Genomic DNA, 16,910 nt, shown 5'->3' with positions numbered 1-16,910 from the left:
TAACACCAGGCCTAATTAGAGGCCCAATTATTAAAGAAAGTCTCAAAAGTGCATCCATGGTATATATCCTTGCAGTAAGTGCATATTTACAGTTTCCATGAATTCACAAGAATTTACAGAAGTAGGTCAAGAAATAGTACTCCCAGAAAATATTTGTGAACTGCATTTTAGCATGAGCAAATATGTAGTTGTAGATTTGCTCCTGTGAAAATCTGAATGTTTTCAAGTTCACTTTTCCTCCAACCACTTTTTTCCCAACCCTGGAAGAAGTTTTAAGTCGGCCACTGTCAGTAGTAAATTTCCAACCGTTCTCAGTATGGGAAATGATTAGAGAAGAATTGTTGAAAACCCTTAAAACATGCATGTTAGTAGGTTTGCACAGACTACAAAGGGCATTCCAACCCTGGAACTATTGCTTACGACTACTTTCAGCCCCAATATGTAGACCTGCAGAAACATAGCAGCATTAGGGAATTGCTAGTATTCAAACACTATTATGGTATGAACCCTGGCATAATCAGAGAGGCTATATCAGAACTCTTATATAATGAGATTGCTGCGTAATTTGTTGCCGCATTACATGGCACAAAGGGGACAAGTAGATTTATCAAACAGCCTGCCCCATGGACAAGTAGATATTTTATTAAATTCCACACCCCTGAACACGGGTCATGCCACACATACGCCAACCAACGTAAATTAAACATGGTGCTGTGGCGTGAAATAAATCCTGCCTGGTCTGGGTGGATCAAATGAGTCATGTGAGGAAGCAGCATATCTGCCAAATGCCAATCAGAATCTAAAAATTAATATTGAGCAGCAAGATTGGCCTATATGAATTTAGTACCTGTGGTTCCCTATCCTGTTTGGGGATCATTAACACCAAAGCCTCCTGCATAGAATCCGGCAGCACTAGCCATTGTAGGGCTTCATTGTATACCTCCAAAAACTGATCTGCCAGTTGTGGAGCGAATTGTTAGAAGAATTTTGCCGGGAAACCATAGTTCCCAGGCAACTTTCCTGGCTTTAGTTGCTTAATAGCACCCAGCACTTCCTCTTTCAAAATTGGGGCTCCTATATTTTCCTCTGTCTCTAGATCCAATTGGGGCAATTCCCCTGCATTCAGAAACTCTGCTTTGATCAATCCTCCTGGCCCCTCCCCGCCACTGTATACCTTAGCTAAATGAGTAGCGAATACTTCCAAGATCCCTGCCTGCCACTGGACTAATCTCCCATCTGTATCCTGCAGTTGCAGTATTTGCTCCTTGGGTGTTTCCCTCTTCAACAGCCTGGCCAGCATGGCACCAGATTTATCACCCTATCCATGGAGTCTTTGCCTGTTTACCGTATAATCATATTTTTCTAATCGTTTCCATGCCCCCAGTAATTCCATTCAGGCCTCACACCACTCATCCCTCCTCTGTGGGGACCTGGGTAGCAATGCCTCTAGCTTGGTCAGCCTGCATTCCTGCACTGCAATGTCCCTCTCTAATTGTTGCCTGACCCCATACATTGCATGTATGCAATCACCCCTGAGGACCGCTCATGGGCCCTATGGGAGGCTGTTCCCCAATGTTTCTCAAAGTATTTGTTGAGTGCAGTTGACACCGCCTTCGCAAATGGGGGGTCCAACAATGCCTCCGCCCGGAACCGCCATGTACGGATAGCATATCTGGGTCCATGGCCCTCAAAGCTGAACAAAACTGGTGAATGGTATGATATATACCGGGCTTAATATGTTATCCCCTGAACCTCCCGAGCCAGATCTGAGGTCAGGAGGCAGTAGTTTAAATGACTAGGGGCCCGATGTAGGTAAATATGATTTACCGACTCTAGAATACCGAATTTTACCGATTCGGTATTCTAGATTCGGTAAATCAGATGTAGGTAAAAATTTGGTATTTTTTACCGAATCTGTAGGATTCGGTAATTACCGAATCGGTATTTACCGATTCGGTAATTGCCATCGATTCCTATGGGCCGAGGCCCATAGGAACCAATGTCAATTACCGAATCGGTAAATACCGATTCGGTAAAATTACCGAATTTACAAGGGGGACAGGGTGTCACTTTGACACCCTGTTGCACCCCTGATTCAGGCTTGTGTGCCATGTGACACACATACATGAATCTCAGGGCACGTATGTGTGCCACATGGCACAGGTGTACATGCACAGATGTGCATGTACACAGAAATTCGTTATTTACCAAGCAATAGTATTACATGGTAAATAACGAATTCTTAGGGGCCTGTGGCACTGTTTCCAGTGCCACCTACATATGGATTGACCCATTCGGTAAAATTACCGAATCAGTATTTTACAGAATCGGTAAATTTACAATTCGGTAAATTTACCGATTCTGTAAAATACATGCCCCCTACATCTCAATCACCAAATACCGGTCAGTAACGGCCGAAATCGGCCCTTACCGACCGGTATTTGGTGACCTATATCTGGCCCTAAATGTACTAGTTGCTGGGGTATGGCATATGGCATGAGAATACCCTCTGTCCCGGATTTCGGTCCCTATATATATCTATGAGTTGCAATTCTCTCATTACGTCAGTCAGGGTTTCTGTCCTGCATGGTTTGGTATTTAAATGGGGAGGCTCTGATCCAGTTTTTCATTTAGCATACAATTTAATTCCCAAACATTAACGTTGATTCCACAAAATATGGTGCAGCGACTGTCATAACCGAAGGGAAGAAATTCAGGCAATCAATATTAGGGATGTTTGATCCATGTAGGATCTCGTACCTACTCTCCGGGTCCGCCATGTGATGTAGATATTTAAAAGGGACTCCCGGTGCCTCCCAAATAAGAACACCTCTAGCAAATCCTGAATATGTTGTAGCATACATTTGCCAACACCATCTGCGTTTAGTACATGGAATCGAGTCCCCCATACATGAGTCTCCTGCAAGCACGCAATAGCCACCTTGTACCTTTTCAAATATGCATATACTCTCCTTTGTTTCTCAAAGGCATCCAACCCCTGGACATTCCAAGTAAGTAACTTCATAGCTGTGTTCGCCATATTCCAGAAATTCTGATACCCCCCCTTCCGATACCAGTCATCTGCCAACTTCCATATGGATTGGTCCCCAGTCATACGCATTCTGAGTAGATCGCCCACTTTCATATAATGCATCCAATGTGACCCAACATAAGAACAAAAATAAACACCCAACTCCCTCCACCCCTTGGGCAACCCGGCGGCTAGACAGACAGTTTAATAACACATTTCCCTATATTATACAAACTACTTACACTCTGCATCATAAGCACCCAGCCAACACTTCATACTCGATGATAATATAGACCCCTTTCAGTTTGCTAACACTCCGAAGAACCGATAGAACCCTTTCCTCATTACTGGCTTGAGAACAAGCCCTAAATATGGGCCAAGCGGATTTGCTTGCCTACCTGTGACCGACCGCATACCTAACGGCGGCACAACCGGGATATTCGAATTTATGGAGCACATCCATCACGTCCACATACATTTGTCTACACCCGATCAGGACCGGGTTGGAATTATCACCGGTAAGACGATACTGTCTACAGCACAACCCCAACAGCCCTGAAGAGTCACGGGTCAACCCCGTTTTTGACGAAACACGTGTCGGCTGGTTTGCATGTATATAATACCTTCATGTGATATAATAAATAAGGAAAGGAATAACTAAAGAAAAGTTTGGTCTTATCCTTCCATCAAAAGACACATCACCAACTATTGAACAGATTCAAGTTGTGTGCGCTTGACCTTGCACACCTTTCAGTTTGCTGCTTCTTTGGACACCAAAGAGTCTGACACTACATTTTGAGAGCCCTATACTGAGTTCGGCACTGATTCCGCCTGCAACGTTCCATCTGGGTGTACCCGGGTCCTACCCGGGATGTCGTGTTGATCTGCCTTTGTCTTCCGGGCCGTCTGGGACCTCCTGCCCACTCTCCCTCCTCTGTGCCAGGACCCACCAGAACCCGTCTGCAGTGCCATACAGGAGTCCGACAGGCCCGTCTCGTCCAACCACACCGACGCCTCTTCCGCTGATTGAAAAAAACAGGGCCTTTCCTTTATGTTCCACCCTGAGTTTTGCAGGATACAGCAGGCTATATTTCAGTCCAGATGCCCGAAGTCGCCTCTTCACTGTTAAAAAAAATCGTCTTTGCTCCTGCACTCGCTGCGTATAATCTGGGAAGATTGCAATAGAGTGGCCCTGATAGGTTATCTCCCCCTTGCCCTGGTGCTTTGCAGGATAATATCCCAGTTTCTACAATCAAAAAATTGTGCAATGATGGCTCTTGGGGGGGCCCGTGGTCACGGTTGCGTACCCAGTGCTCTGTCGCCCTTTCAATATTGAAGAATTTGGATAGTCTTGTGGGGCCAGCTCTTGCACTATCCTGTTTTCTAAAAAGAGATCGGCTGAAGGGCTCTCCGTCTTTTCAAGAAAGCCTACAAACCTCAGATTATTCCTTCTTGACCTCCCTTCCACATCCTCTGCGCGATCATGGAGCTTGACCACAGTATCTCTGAGAGAACGGACCTCCTGCTTCATAGTGTCTACGTTCTGCTCAGTGGCGGTAACTCTATCTGAAACTTTATGTAAATCGGCTCTCAGTAGGTTGACATCTATTGCCATCGCATCGATCCTGTGGACCATATTCTCCCTCGAGGAGTGGATTGCCTCCATTATGTCTGCTTGCGTAGGGTTTGTGTCTGCCATTCTCGGGGCATCATCTCGCTAATCCGGCTAATGCACAGCTGCTCCAGCTTACTCTGCTGGGAACGGCTGCGCGTAGTTGGAGATTTTATTAACTTTTGCAGCCTTATTTTTCACCATCTTGAAGTCCCCACGGGGTCAGTCTCACACTCCTGGGATAAGCCTGTGTCAATCTTCTTCTCACACGTTGTGGCAGACCTCCTTAGTACATATTGTGCCCAATCCCAGTTTTAGGACGCCCCAGAGATCCGATCCGACAGCCTTCACTTGAGTTGCACAAGCAGCAGGCCCCAGGAACCTCCCCCCTTCACTCAGCACGCCAACGCATCTCCGACAGGGCCGGCATCGACTGGCTTACTATTCTAGGATACAGAGGCTGCTCCTTCCACTCCCATCCAGCTGTCCCGGATTTCTCTATTTTCTGTTGGGGGGATCTCACTCTGCTTCCAGCATTCCTTGCTCCAATTAACCCCACATGCTGCAAAATTGTCTTCTAGGACCGGGCCTCCACACCCTCCTGGTGTCTTTGGGGGCAACCTGCTTGCTAGGTCCTGCAGCGTTGGTTGGAGGGGAGGTCCTGCCCCACAGTTCCTTCGGACAGCTCTGCCGGATTATTTGGGCCTCTGCTCCGAATGTAACAGCGGGAGCCAAGCCTGGGCCTTATCACTCAAGGCCGGCACGGAGGCAAGATGGTGCCCGTCCTCCTCCAGGAATCTCGGACCCGGGGTTTTCACGCCCTACTGCTGCTTTTGGCTAGCTGCCCTGCCCTCAATTAGCGCCAAGGGTGTCCTCCGATCTCCTTTACCCTGCCGGGTGCTTAACATGTAGGTATGTGTGCAGGATTATGCCAATTATACGCCTCGCTGTAGAAGCCCTGAAGCAGCACTGCTACTGCACCATGCGTCCAAACCACGTCCCCATCTGAGTGCTTATATGGCTGTGTTGGTATGTTTGTGTGTGTGGTCTGGGTGACAGTGCATGCAATAGTTTACATCTGTTTGACAGGATTTGTTTGTGTCACAGTGCTTGCATGTGCATAACAGTGTATATCCATGAGAGTATGTTTACTGGAAAGTGAGAGCATTTATCTCTGTGGAAGGGAATATCTGTGCGGTTTTGTGTCAATCTGATGATGTGTTTTTGTGTTTTCAGTATATGTTTGAGTGATAGTGAGTGTGACAAAATGCAATCCGTGTGTTTTGTATTGTATTGTATGATTTCGATAGCAATTTCCTGTCTTACGTCGAGATCTAATGCGGTCTCTGCTGAACTGTCCAGAAAGCAATTACTATCTGTGGAGTGCATGGATGAGAGAAGGGTATTGGCAGCCGTCAAGGTTAATAGTTATGTGTATTGCTGTCATAGGTGGGGCCTGGAGTGTGAATTCAGACTTAGAATACCAGCATGTAGGTGAAAGCAAAGGAGTGTGAGAATAGTATCACAAACGGCACTTACAAACTAGACAAAGTCTGTATCATTGGCTTTAACTTCATAGTTATTAGTGACTGGGGGTGACTATCTGAAATGTTTCAATGCTCTGTGCATCATCTTATCATGTTTTCATTGTTCACCCTAAGTTGGCAGTGAAAGACAAGACGTAGGTCTCTTGCTCACTTTGCCACTGGATTCAAGCTAGCCTGGCTGATGAGGGGTGTTACCCCAAAACCTTTACATATGTGGCAGAAACAGGAGAATCAGAGACCTGTGAGCGGCTACTAAAAGACGTATGAAGGTGGATGTAGACTAGTAGTCTCCAACTGACTGTGGACCTAACTACACACTGGTACCACAAATCAATGCCATACCAGTAAAGTATGGTATTTTCTTAATTTCTGTATTATTTACTCACATTTTTCTAGCAGAGTGACAAAGCAAATGGTCCTGAGGAATGCCTAGAACCTTTCAGTCTAGCAAGGCAGAAACACGTTGACCAGATCCTAATAGGGATCATCCATATCCCTGTTCTCACTTAGTTGTTTTTAACCTATCCACTGTAGACATGAATAAAGGATTGACTTTGTCAACCAGGAGATCGTTTTAAACCCACATTTTGATTTTTGTACTCTGACCCTCGCTTAAACCTACTTTGGAATACTTAAAACACCTCAAGCTCATCTCCTGTGGGGAAGATGTAGCTCACACTGGGTACCTTGCCGTCCCAGTGTGCAAGAGGGAACCCAATGATGAAGCATGTCACCTTATGGTGAGTGAGGGTTTTTGTCTTAAAACATGTATGTGTCTGTCCCTCTACCCTCACAGGATATATCTGGTGATTATTGTAGATACACCACCCAGTTAGCTTTTTGTGAGTTCTGACCCCAATACCGGTTCCAGGAGGCTTGTCTCCAGTTCAGGGAATGAATGGCTTGGCAGTTCGGACTGGACTGTTCCCATGAGGAACAGGGTCACGACTGATATGCATATGGCTGGATCTGAACTGGGATGGCTAAGTGAGCTAAAGAATGATGATGGCTTAAACCTAGATCTGTGATGGGGGAGTGTCTGAAAAATATTAGGGCTCCATCCATCATCTTATTGTGTTTGCTTGAACTTTGCCCACCATTTACGAAAAGCTAGAACATGTTTGGTGCATGGATGAGAGAAGGGTGTTCATAGTAGCCCTACCACTTGGTGTTGAGTTTTTTGTGAGGCCCGAAAGCATGCTCCAGATTTGTCGCAGTGGAACGTTATGCTTGTGGTTAAAAGCAAAGAAGTGTGAGAACAGATCGCAAGCAGCATGATTAAACCAATCAAAATTGAAGGACTTGGTTCAGTTGAGGTTAACATCTAGGAAAATCCAGGTCTTTATTTCTGTTGTGAATTCTTGATGACTGTTGAACATCTTTAATCTTTGGAAATGCAGTTGAGAGCTTTCATGTAAGTGCTGAGAAGGAGCTGCAACAATTGGAGTTCTTAATTAGGCATGGACACACATTTTTCTAAGATTTTTCTTTTAATTGTATAACTACGTTTGGATTGAAAAGCAGGTTGGTCCCGTCCCAAGAATGGCGTGGTGTGAAGTGCAAAGGACTTTAAAGGATTGTCTTATTTGACAGCTGGAGTAAAGTGGTACCATCTGTTTTAAGAAGGGACGTCCCTGGTTGCTGCATTCTGCATTCTTTGCAATTTTAGGGAGTGCAATACAAGGTCCATTTGCATGGTCTAGACGGGTTAATACTAAAGCCAACAATTTCTCTATCCTGTATGTAAGGAGAAAGTAAGGGACGATACATTGAAGTGTTCTTATCATGTAAAAAGAGTCTATTGTTGATTTGAGATTTAAGTGTGAGCTTTGAGTTCATAATTACACCAAGGTTTTTTTTACTTTAGTTGGCATCGTGGGCGGTTGTCCCATGTTGACCGACCAGCAGGATAAAACCTTTACTAGATGTTAGCTAAGACCATTTAACTTGTATTAGACATTAGGCAAGACCTGATATGCTGACTACAGAAGGTTGTTCCAGTTTCTTAATTATTTGTGGATCATTGGAATAGCTTTAGCATGTGATCTGGAAATATTTCCTATGGTTAGAAGGAGGAGTTAGACGGACACTGAAGGGTAGGGGTGCAATTTCTGAACCTATCCGGACTAATACTTGTGTTTAGTAAGGTGGACTTAAATTGTGATAGTGAGAGAATTTGTGATCTATCCTTTTTCTTATTTAGCTGGCATCAAAATAACATCAAGCAACATCTCAATCAAATTAACAGACTATGTTATCTCATATTCATATTGCTTGTCTTTAAATCCCAACATTTAGTTACAGTATCTAAATGGTTGTCTTAAATAATACCCCATACAGCTTTAAATAATTGATTTACATTTAGTTTAGTATGTAGCCTTCTCAAATTCATACACTTTCCAGAATGAGGCCCCATTGCTTAATCATATGTTATTTCTTTTCTATCAACCACTTAACAATACATATTTGTTTCACATTTATTGAAACAAAATATATACCTTTACACATGTCAGAATGTTTTTCATGCAATCAAATTAATTTCTCTTAAGTAGCAAGCTTGCTTTTCTTCCTGTTAATTGATTTTTGCTTTTTCAGTAACAGCATGTCCAGATATTCTCATTGATAAACAACTGGCTAACATATGTATGTCATAATCTTCTACCACACTGCATCCGAGGAAAATTGAATTATTATGTCTTTTACATGTGTCGATTTAAGTGAAGTATAGTACCGCCCATTAATAACTTTATAGAGATGTGGTTTTAAAGAGGCTGATTTGACTATCTTCTGCCCCATCTGAATTAAGTGCAATAAAGTATCTGCAGATTTTCCAATTCTATGTCTCAAGTCTATGGTCTAAGTGTTTTAAACCATGATCTTATATCTCAGTAAATAATTAAAAAATAGATCTGATTGTGACAGCTTTGGGACCTTGTATTAGGATTTTTCCTAACAAATCCTCATCTAGATTTATGCACTCTGGTACATTGCTGTAGGTGGTTAAAAAAGATTATCTTGGAGAACATAATGTTATAACCACGAAAGAGTCAACTTTTGTTCGCCAACAGCAGACCAATAATATAACCGATCAACATGGGTGGGATAATATTCTGGACACCACCAGACCTCCTCCAATGTTCACATTTCATCAGTTTCTGAAGAGGGTTACGTGACTGTCCCAGATTGCTTCATATAGATTGGATGCTATGTCTGTGATGGAAAGGTGGGCTGGTTTAAGGTCTGCTAGCAGACTACATAAAAGGATTCTGTTTTCGTGTAGAGATCGTATATTGATTAACATGCATGAGAGTAGTAGAGAGTTGTTATTTTGAATGAAAGAGTTGCTTTATCTGAAAGATTGCGTCCTGCTGATGAGTGTTAAAGATGGTTCTGCTACAGGGATATAGGGCTGCTTCCATTATCAGTTGTAGGGACGTTGGTTTCAGGTGAGATTTGTGCTATCACATTCCTCTCATCTGGATGGTGGCAATATTAAGAGCTTCTAAATATTGGAATGCTGTGGGGGAGAACATCATGGAATGAATGATTCACTGTGTTTTGTGGGTGACGTTGTTCGATGCTGGTGTGGGCCTGGGTATTGGCCAACTATTTGTGGTAGTAGTGTAGATGTTAAATTGATTTTCTGCCCCTTAGCTGGTCATGGAGTATTTGATTTGTATGACGTTTGATCCAGAGATTCTGCAGGTTGTTGCTCAGGTCAGTGTAGGAGCAGACATGGTGAACAAGCCCTAGTGGTGAATTTGTTGTGTTGTTTGAATATTCGTAGGAGATATTTTGCTGAGTTTGTATGAGTAGGAGAGATATAGATATAGGGAGTAGACATACATGGTTGGTAAGTGAGGTGATTTAAGGGAAGGCAGGAGTCCAAAGTAGGTAAGAAGGTGTTTGGGATAAAAGGTGAATAAATGAAGGAAAGGTAGGGTTAGAGTAAGCATTTATGGCATAGGGACTTTTAACAGGAATTGATGAGGGTGCATACTATCTTAATCGGGTTTAATTTAAACTAGGCATGCTTAAATGCTGGATAGTAAGTTTCATTGCGAGGCCTTCTGCGTCTATGTTTATGCAGACTTTGAAATACAATTAAGTATTATTGCTATTCGGCTGAGTATGATCGGTTTATGAGGATGACCCTGGAGCCCTCTGTATACAAATTGAGGCTGACTGATGAGAGGATGGAGCCTTGAGGGACTCCACATATCATGGGTAAATGATGCATGCCACTAAGAGTTGTTCCTCTGGGTGTAATGTGTTTGGTGGGATAGGTAACAAGAGAACTACGTGCGGGTTCACTGAATTTCAGTTCTTGTCAAACAAACGTGAACAAGAGCTACTTGAATATTTCTGATGATGAGCAGAACAAGGCAGCAAGGTCACATTTATCCACAAAGAAGAGAAAGTTATCTTCAAGTCGGATGATAGACGTCTCTATGGTGTAGGAAGGTCTGAAGTCCAACTGATAGTCATGTAGGAGGTGGTAGTTAATGTCCACATGACACCCTCTGCCCTTTTTTAATATTTCCAGTGTGGAGAAGATTGGTCGATACATGTAACCGTTTGTGCTGCTATTGCGAATGAGCATATTGGCATTCCACTGAAATCGATACTGCATTTCCCACTGTTTCTTCAACCTTTGTTTTATGTGTCCTTACTACTTGCATAGTGCAGTGTTCCAAATTATTTGGAAATCTATAACTTACAAGAGTGAGGTTGTCTTCATGAATAACAGTTCATCAATGATTAAGAAGTAACAACATGGGATGGTGGAGGGTCTACTATGAGTCTACTATGGGCTGGAATCTACAGAAAGTTGTTCCGGTGGAACTCATGGTCCATTCGCTGTAGACGCCCCATCTGAGTGAGGGGTACATCACCACGCTTTGTAAGTGCTGATCCATATACACTTTTTGTCTCTGTGCCTTGACAAGTGCATTCAGTATTCTACAGACAGCACTGTGTACCAATGGCCCCTGTTTTGCGTGACGGTATATAACAGCATATTTAAAAAAACTGAAAAAACAGTCCAAAAAGCAGTTTAGTCATGGTGAGCCTACATGTCGAGTATCTTTCATTTGGCAGGACAATCACATCTTCACATATGACTACACTTAACATCGTTCGAAATGCCTGTGCCAGTCCACTGTGCTTTGATGACCCTATGAAGCACCTACAGACAATGCAGGGCAGAATTACTTAGAGCCTTTCAGCCAACTACTTGTCTGAGCTTGCACAGAATACTCATAGTTTATCATACATGATAATGATGCTTCAGCCTTCTTCTGATTTTAGTCATCATCTCAGGTTAACAGTGATGATACATTGCAAGTCTTGTACTACACACCGTTCTAAGCCAAAGTCTTTGTCCTCTACTTTCTTTGTTGTAATATGAAAAGAAAAGCCAAAGTACACTTAACCTTCAAAAGCCTTAGGCCCAGTTCATGCAAAAAGATGTTCATTACGCCTGTAGATCTACTCCTAAGCAATTACGGAGACGTAGGCCTTCTTAGACTTCACACACGGGAGTGCTTTCCAGGCATAACACTGGGAATGTTATGTGACAGCTGCTATTTTCCTAATGAAGCGATATAAGAACCCCCTACCTACTCCATTATGCAAAATGCAAATTTGTTTAATTATTTTCTGCATGAGGAAAACATTTTTCTCCCTCCTTCTACATCCTAACAAGTTTGAGGGGTGCGTGATCTCCTTCCCACCCCAAAATGGGGCTACTTCAGCCATGTGCCTGACTAAATCGCTGGCCATTTCCAGGGCGGGAAGGGTGAGAAATGAGATTGTGGCTCGCAATAAACACACGAGTCTGTGAGCATTCTTAAAATGTTGAGGCAAATCACAGACTGAAACTACTACTCTCCACTCCTTGTGTGGGATACACTACCCCATAATGGTAAGCAATCATGACGTACAACTTTGCAGTAGTAAAACAATTTACGCCAGACAAGTATCCGGGTTAAGTAGCGCCATTTCTAGTCGTAAACAGCATTGCTGAAATACATTTTTAATTAGCATTCAGAGGCACAGTGTAGTCCACCTACACCAACATGACATGGAAATGAAATGTGGCGTTACCCCTTTAATTTGATTGTTACGTGATTACTGAATTTTTACTTGATTTTGTGCTTTCAGAGTAATGGTGTGAAACTGAGTGTTGTGGGAGTAAAAAAAAATGTGTACAGAGCTTCTCCTCTGAGGATACTTACCACTGCCTTGCAAGGGTTAATGGGGACACACAACTTGCCGTCCCCGGAATATCCTTTAAGACAATTGCACACCGACTAAAAAAAAAAAAAGAGGAAAAAGTAATATTAGAAATTAGGAAAGAGTACAATTAGAAAAGGCGAAACGTGAATATAGAAATGGAAATGTACACTATTCTCCCATTCAGCAAACTTTAAACATCTTCGGTTTAGACCCTTGGCTCCTGAATATTTATTAGCGCTTAGATGCCTGAGGGGATAGTTTAGCACTTTATAGGCACCATGACGATGATGGACTTTTTAAACCCACTTCTGCATTCCCTAAATTCTCAGGTAGAGAAGACAGTCAGAGGTCTGTGATCTGCTGCTCCTACTTACTTACGGGGAAGTCGGGGTATTAGCCTATCAAGAGAATAAAAACTAACTACAATACACTAAGACACTTCCTTGAAAGGAATTAGTTGTAAGTGGAAGAAAAAAGCGCGTGGCCTACTGGGCAGGGATGGCAGCATCACTCCAAGTAGGAGCATGTATAACGTAGGCTGAATGAAATGGCAGTAAGTCATAAAATGGCTCCAAAGGATGGGAGTGGGACCTAGCGGGCACTAATGGATTGCTGGACTTGGAGACTATATGCTATGGTCCATAAGTCCATTTTAAACTATAGCTAGACATCTCATCTATTCTTTTTAAAAGTAAGGTGTCACAGGGGTCTGAAGAATAAGGCTCCTTGATAACCTTTGGTGGCTTTGAGACGTTCAACCAATCACCAGCTCAGCCACAGCATCTTTTGGAACTTCTTAACCCACAGAAACAATTAATGTCCACGAAACTGCACTTGGCAGAGAACCCTTGTGTTCATTCCAACTTCAAAGACACTTGGGTTTGGAGACGGCACTCCATTTTTGCACTCAGAAAAGAGCTGTACAAATAGGCTCATGGTTGGTGTTGGGAGATGAGATGAGAGGTGTTTACAGAATTATTTATTTAGCTGTCATTCATGAATCGTGCAAATACTAACAAGGCCGGAAAACAGAAATGTTGCTTTAGTTTCTTTATAAAGTTAAAAAAATGTATGTTGTCATACAAATTGTCTAGGATCAAAAAGAAAATAGTGCCACTCCAGTGGTTCCCATCACATGATACAATATACATACACAAGGAACCTCTCTGTAACCTTATTCCACTCTTTTATAAAGAACCTGGGCAGTTGAGTAACATAATGACCTCAAATATTCACAATTTAAGGAACTTTAAATGATTCTCGCCTTTGCCTCTTTGTTTTCAGTATTGATGAGGAAAAGTACATTTTTGGCCTTCAACCTGGTCGCAGAGTCAAGAGCTGTGTAAACGTGTTCACTCTTTACAAATATGTAATAATGAGCCGGTCACATAAAGTAGGTGAAAATGTGCACTGCCTTTTTGTGACCTGCCCAGCATGAAACAATGTCACTGATGTACTAATCAGTCACATTGCAAAATGCAGAAACACAGGTGGCTTCAGAACATTCTGCAAAATGATTATTTTTTAGGCAGGAGATAGTTTGCAATGCTAGTGAATGCCTGTGTACACCGGAATGGAGTCCTGCATGACATAGCAGACCTCAATTTCTAGTGTTTGCATTCCTGACAGATATTGCTTCAAAAAAGTTTTTCTTTGAGGAATAATATAGGAAGGAGCATGCAATAAGTCCACCATGGCACGCCCCAAACTCTGCCATGGCTGGTCCCAAACCTGACTGCGGACAGAGGAATGTTATGCGTAGGTCTAGCCACCCAATCATGTAAAAAAGACATACCAGCCTTGAGGAGAGAGTAATCCCCTTCACATCTATGACACATTGTGGTGAAAGCCAGAGATCTCTGGAAACCACAAAGTTGATCCACCTGCTCTCAACCAAGACCATCACCATGGGGACATGGAACGTGAGGACCATGAATGTTATAATGCAAGAGGCAGCAGAGATGAAAGATCACAACCTTGCCTTGCTTAGCATCAACAAAACTAGATGGACACAGTCTGAACAGAAAATACTTGCCCAAGGAGGAATGCTGCTATATTCTGGACATGAGGAAGAGAACACCCCACAGACTCAGGGAGAAGCACTGATGCTAACGCCAGCAGCCAACAAAGATTTGACTGGATGGGAAGCCCGCGGTCTCAGATTCATAAAAGCAACTTTCCTCACAAAGAAAAAGAGGATCAATATGAATGTTATCCAAACTATGCACCTACAAACAATCGCGAAGAAGAGGAAAAAGAACTGTTTTACAACAAACTCCTCGAGAGAGACCTCACCATACTGATGGGGGAGTTCAATGGCAAGAACTAAAGCCCCAAAAACCTGATACGAAGAAGCAATGGGAGAGTATGGACTAGGTGACATGACCAAGAATGATGAAAGGCTTGCAGATCCATGTGCCCTGAACAGTCTGGTGATAGGAGGAAGTGTATTCGCACAGGAAAGAATACACAATGCACTGTGGATATCACCAGACAATTTAACAGAGAATCAGATCAACCATGTCTGCATTGCAAAGAAATTCCAGAGGTTGCTGCAGAATGTGAGAGTGATGAAAGTGGCAGGTGTGGAGTCGGACCATCACCTTGTCGCTGGCAGGCTGAAGAAAAAGCTGAAGAAAGCATGGATAAAACTGAAAAACCAACAAGGAAGCAGAGAGAAACTTAAGAGCAGACAAGCAAAGATCCATTGATTCAGCTTTGCGACAGAAGCCCAGGAAGCAGCAAACCACGGCAGAAACAGAAAGCCAGAAAGACCTGATAAAGACAAAGCTGGGAAGACAATCATCGGTAATGAAGGCCAACAACAAAGATGGGTGGAGCACTTTGAAGAACTGCTGAATCAGACCACACCACCATCTCCGTCAGACATACAGTCAGCTGACAAGGACTTGCCAATCGACTGCAGCAGACCAACCAAGGATGAAATACTGCAAGCCATCAAACCACGGGCGGCAAAGTGGAGGAGCGTCGCCCCACTGCTTTTAGCAGTGCAAAAAAATAAATAAATAAAATTATAATAACACAATGCTACTTTATTTTTCTCTGCTCAGGCAGTTTTGTGGGGCGGGGTGGGGTGGGGGTATGCTGCTCATAGATCAGGGAGAGGGAGTGGTTGGGGCACTTTCTAAGTGCATATGACGGTTTGGCCGATCATCTTAGGCTGGCCAAACAGTAATGCGCACTTTGCATTTTCTCCACCAGGCTGTATTTCAGCCTGGCTGCAGAACATGCACAGGCAAATAATCTCTGTTTGATCACCGAACTACAGCACTTAGGAGAGCCCGGGTGTTTCCTACTTCCATTACGGTACTCATCGGAAGGGAAGCGGAGGTGAGGCACAGTCGGCCGACCCAGTAAGTGATTTTTCCCCACCCCCTCTCCCACCCCGCCAGTCCTGATCCGTGCCAGCCACCACTGCATCAAACATCTGAGAAATGGGAAAGCAACAAGATCTGACAACATTCCTGCAGAGGCAATAAAGATAGACATTGAAACATTAGTAGAAATACTCCAGCCCATTTTTCGAAGGATCTCTGAAGAGGGAAAGGTGGCATCAGAGTAAAAGGAGGGATATCTCATCAAGATCCCCAATAAATGTGACATGTGTAACTGCATAAACCACAGAAGAATAACTCTTTTATCAACCTCAGGGACCGTGTTCGAGAGTCATCTTGAAAAAATAAAAGAACAAGTAGATGCTCAGTTATGAGACCAGCATGCTGGATTCAGCAAAGATAGATCATGCACAGGCCAGACTGCAACACTGCACATCATCATGGAGCCTTCAATGGAATGGAATTCCCCCATCTTTGTCAACTTCATTGACTAAGAGAAGGCTTTCAACAGTGTGGACAGAGAGACCCTTTGGAAACTCCACTACTACGGTGTTCCAGATAAACTTGTAAGAATCATCAGGAACTCTTACGAAGGAATGATCTGCAAGATAGCACATAGAGGACAACTCACTGAAGCTTTCCAAGTGAGGACTGGAGTCCACCAGTGTTGTTTGCTCTCTACTTTTGTATTCCTCCTGGCCATAGACTGGACCATGACGACATCCACAGTAGGGAGAAGAAATGGGATACAGTGGACACCTTGAATACAGCTTGGCAACCTGGTCTTTGAAGATGACCTGGTCCTACTCTCCCCTAACAACCAGCAGATGCAAGAGAAGACCGACAATGTGGCAGCCACATCTGTACAACCTGGCCTCAACATTCACAGGGGAAAAAGATCCTGAAAGCTAACACAGCCAACACAGCTGCAGTCACTCTTGCAGCCAATGCACTGAAAGAGGTTGAGGCCTTCACCTTCCTGGGCAGTGTCATAGACAAGCAGGGTGGCACAGACGCGGACAACAAGGCACGAATCAACAAAGGAAGGGCTGCTTTCATACAGTTAAAGAAGATCTGGAGCTCCAAGGACATAATGCTGCAAACCAGGATCAGGCGTCTTGACA

At 43.4% G+C, this 16,910-nt stretch overlaps 1 protein-coding gene across 1 annotated transcript in view; it reads right to left on the bottom strand.

Moving 5' to 3' along the window:
• STAB2 (stabilin 2) overlaps positions 1-16,910 on the bottom strand; it is a 944,658-nt gene that overhangs the window by 304,620 nt on the left and 623,128 nt on the right. Inside the window, exon 44 of the mRNA XM_078674824.1 lies at positions 12,430-12,504. Coding sequence (XP_078530950.1) covers positions 12,430-12,504 — 75 coding nt within the window. The remainder of the gene's footprint in view (positions 1-12,429; positions 12,505-16,910) is intronic.

This window comes from Lissotriton helveticus, chromosome 1_1 (assembly GCF_964261635.1).
Source record: "Lissotriton helveticus chromosome 1_1, aLisHel1.1, whole genome shotgun sequence".
In the NCBI taxonomy this organism is placed as follows: Eukaryota; Metazoa; Chordata; class Amphibia; order Caudata; family Salamandridae; genus Lissotriton; species Lissotriton helveticus.
Note: the sequence above shows the minus strand (reverse complement) of the source record. Positions and strands in the feature narration are given on the sequence as shown.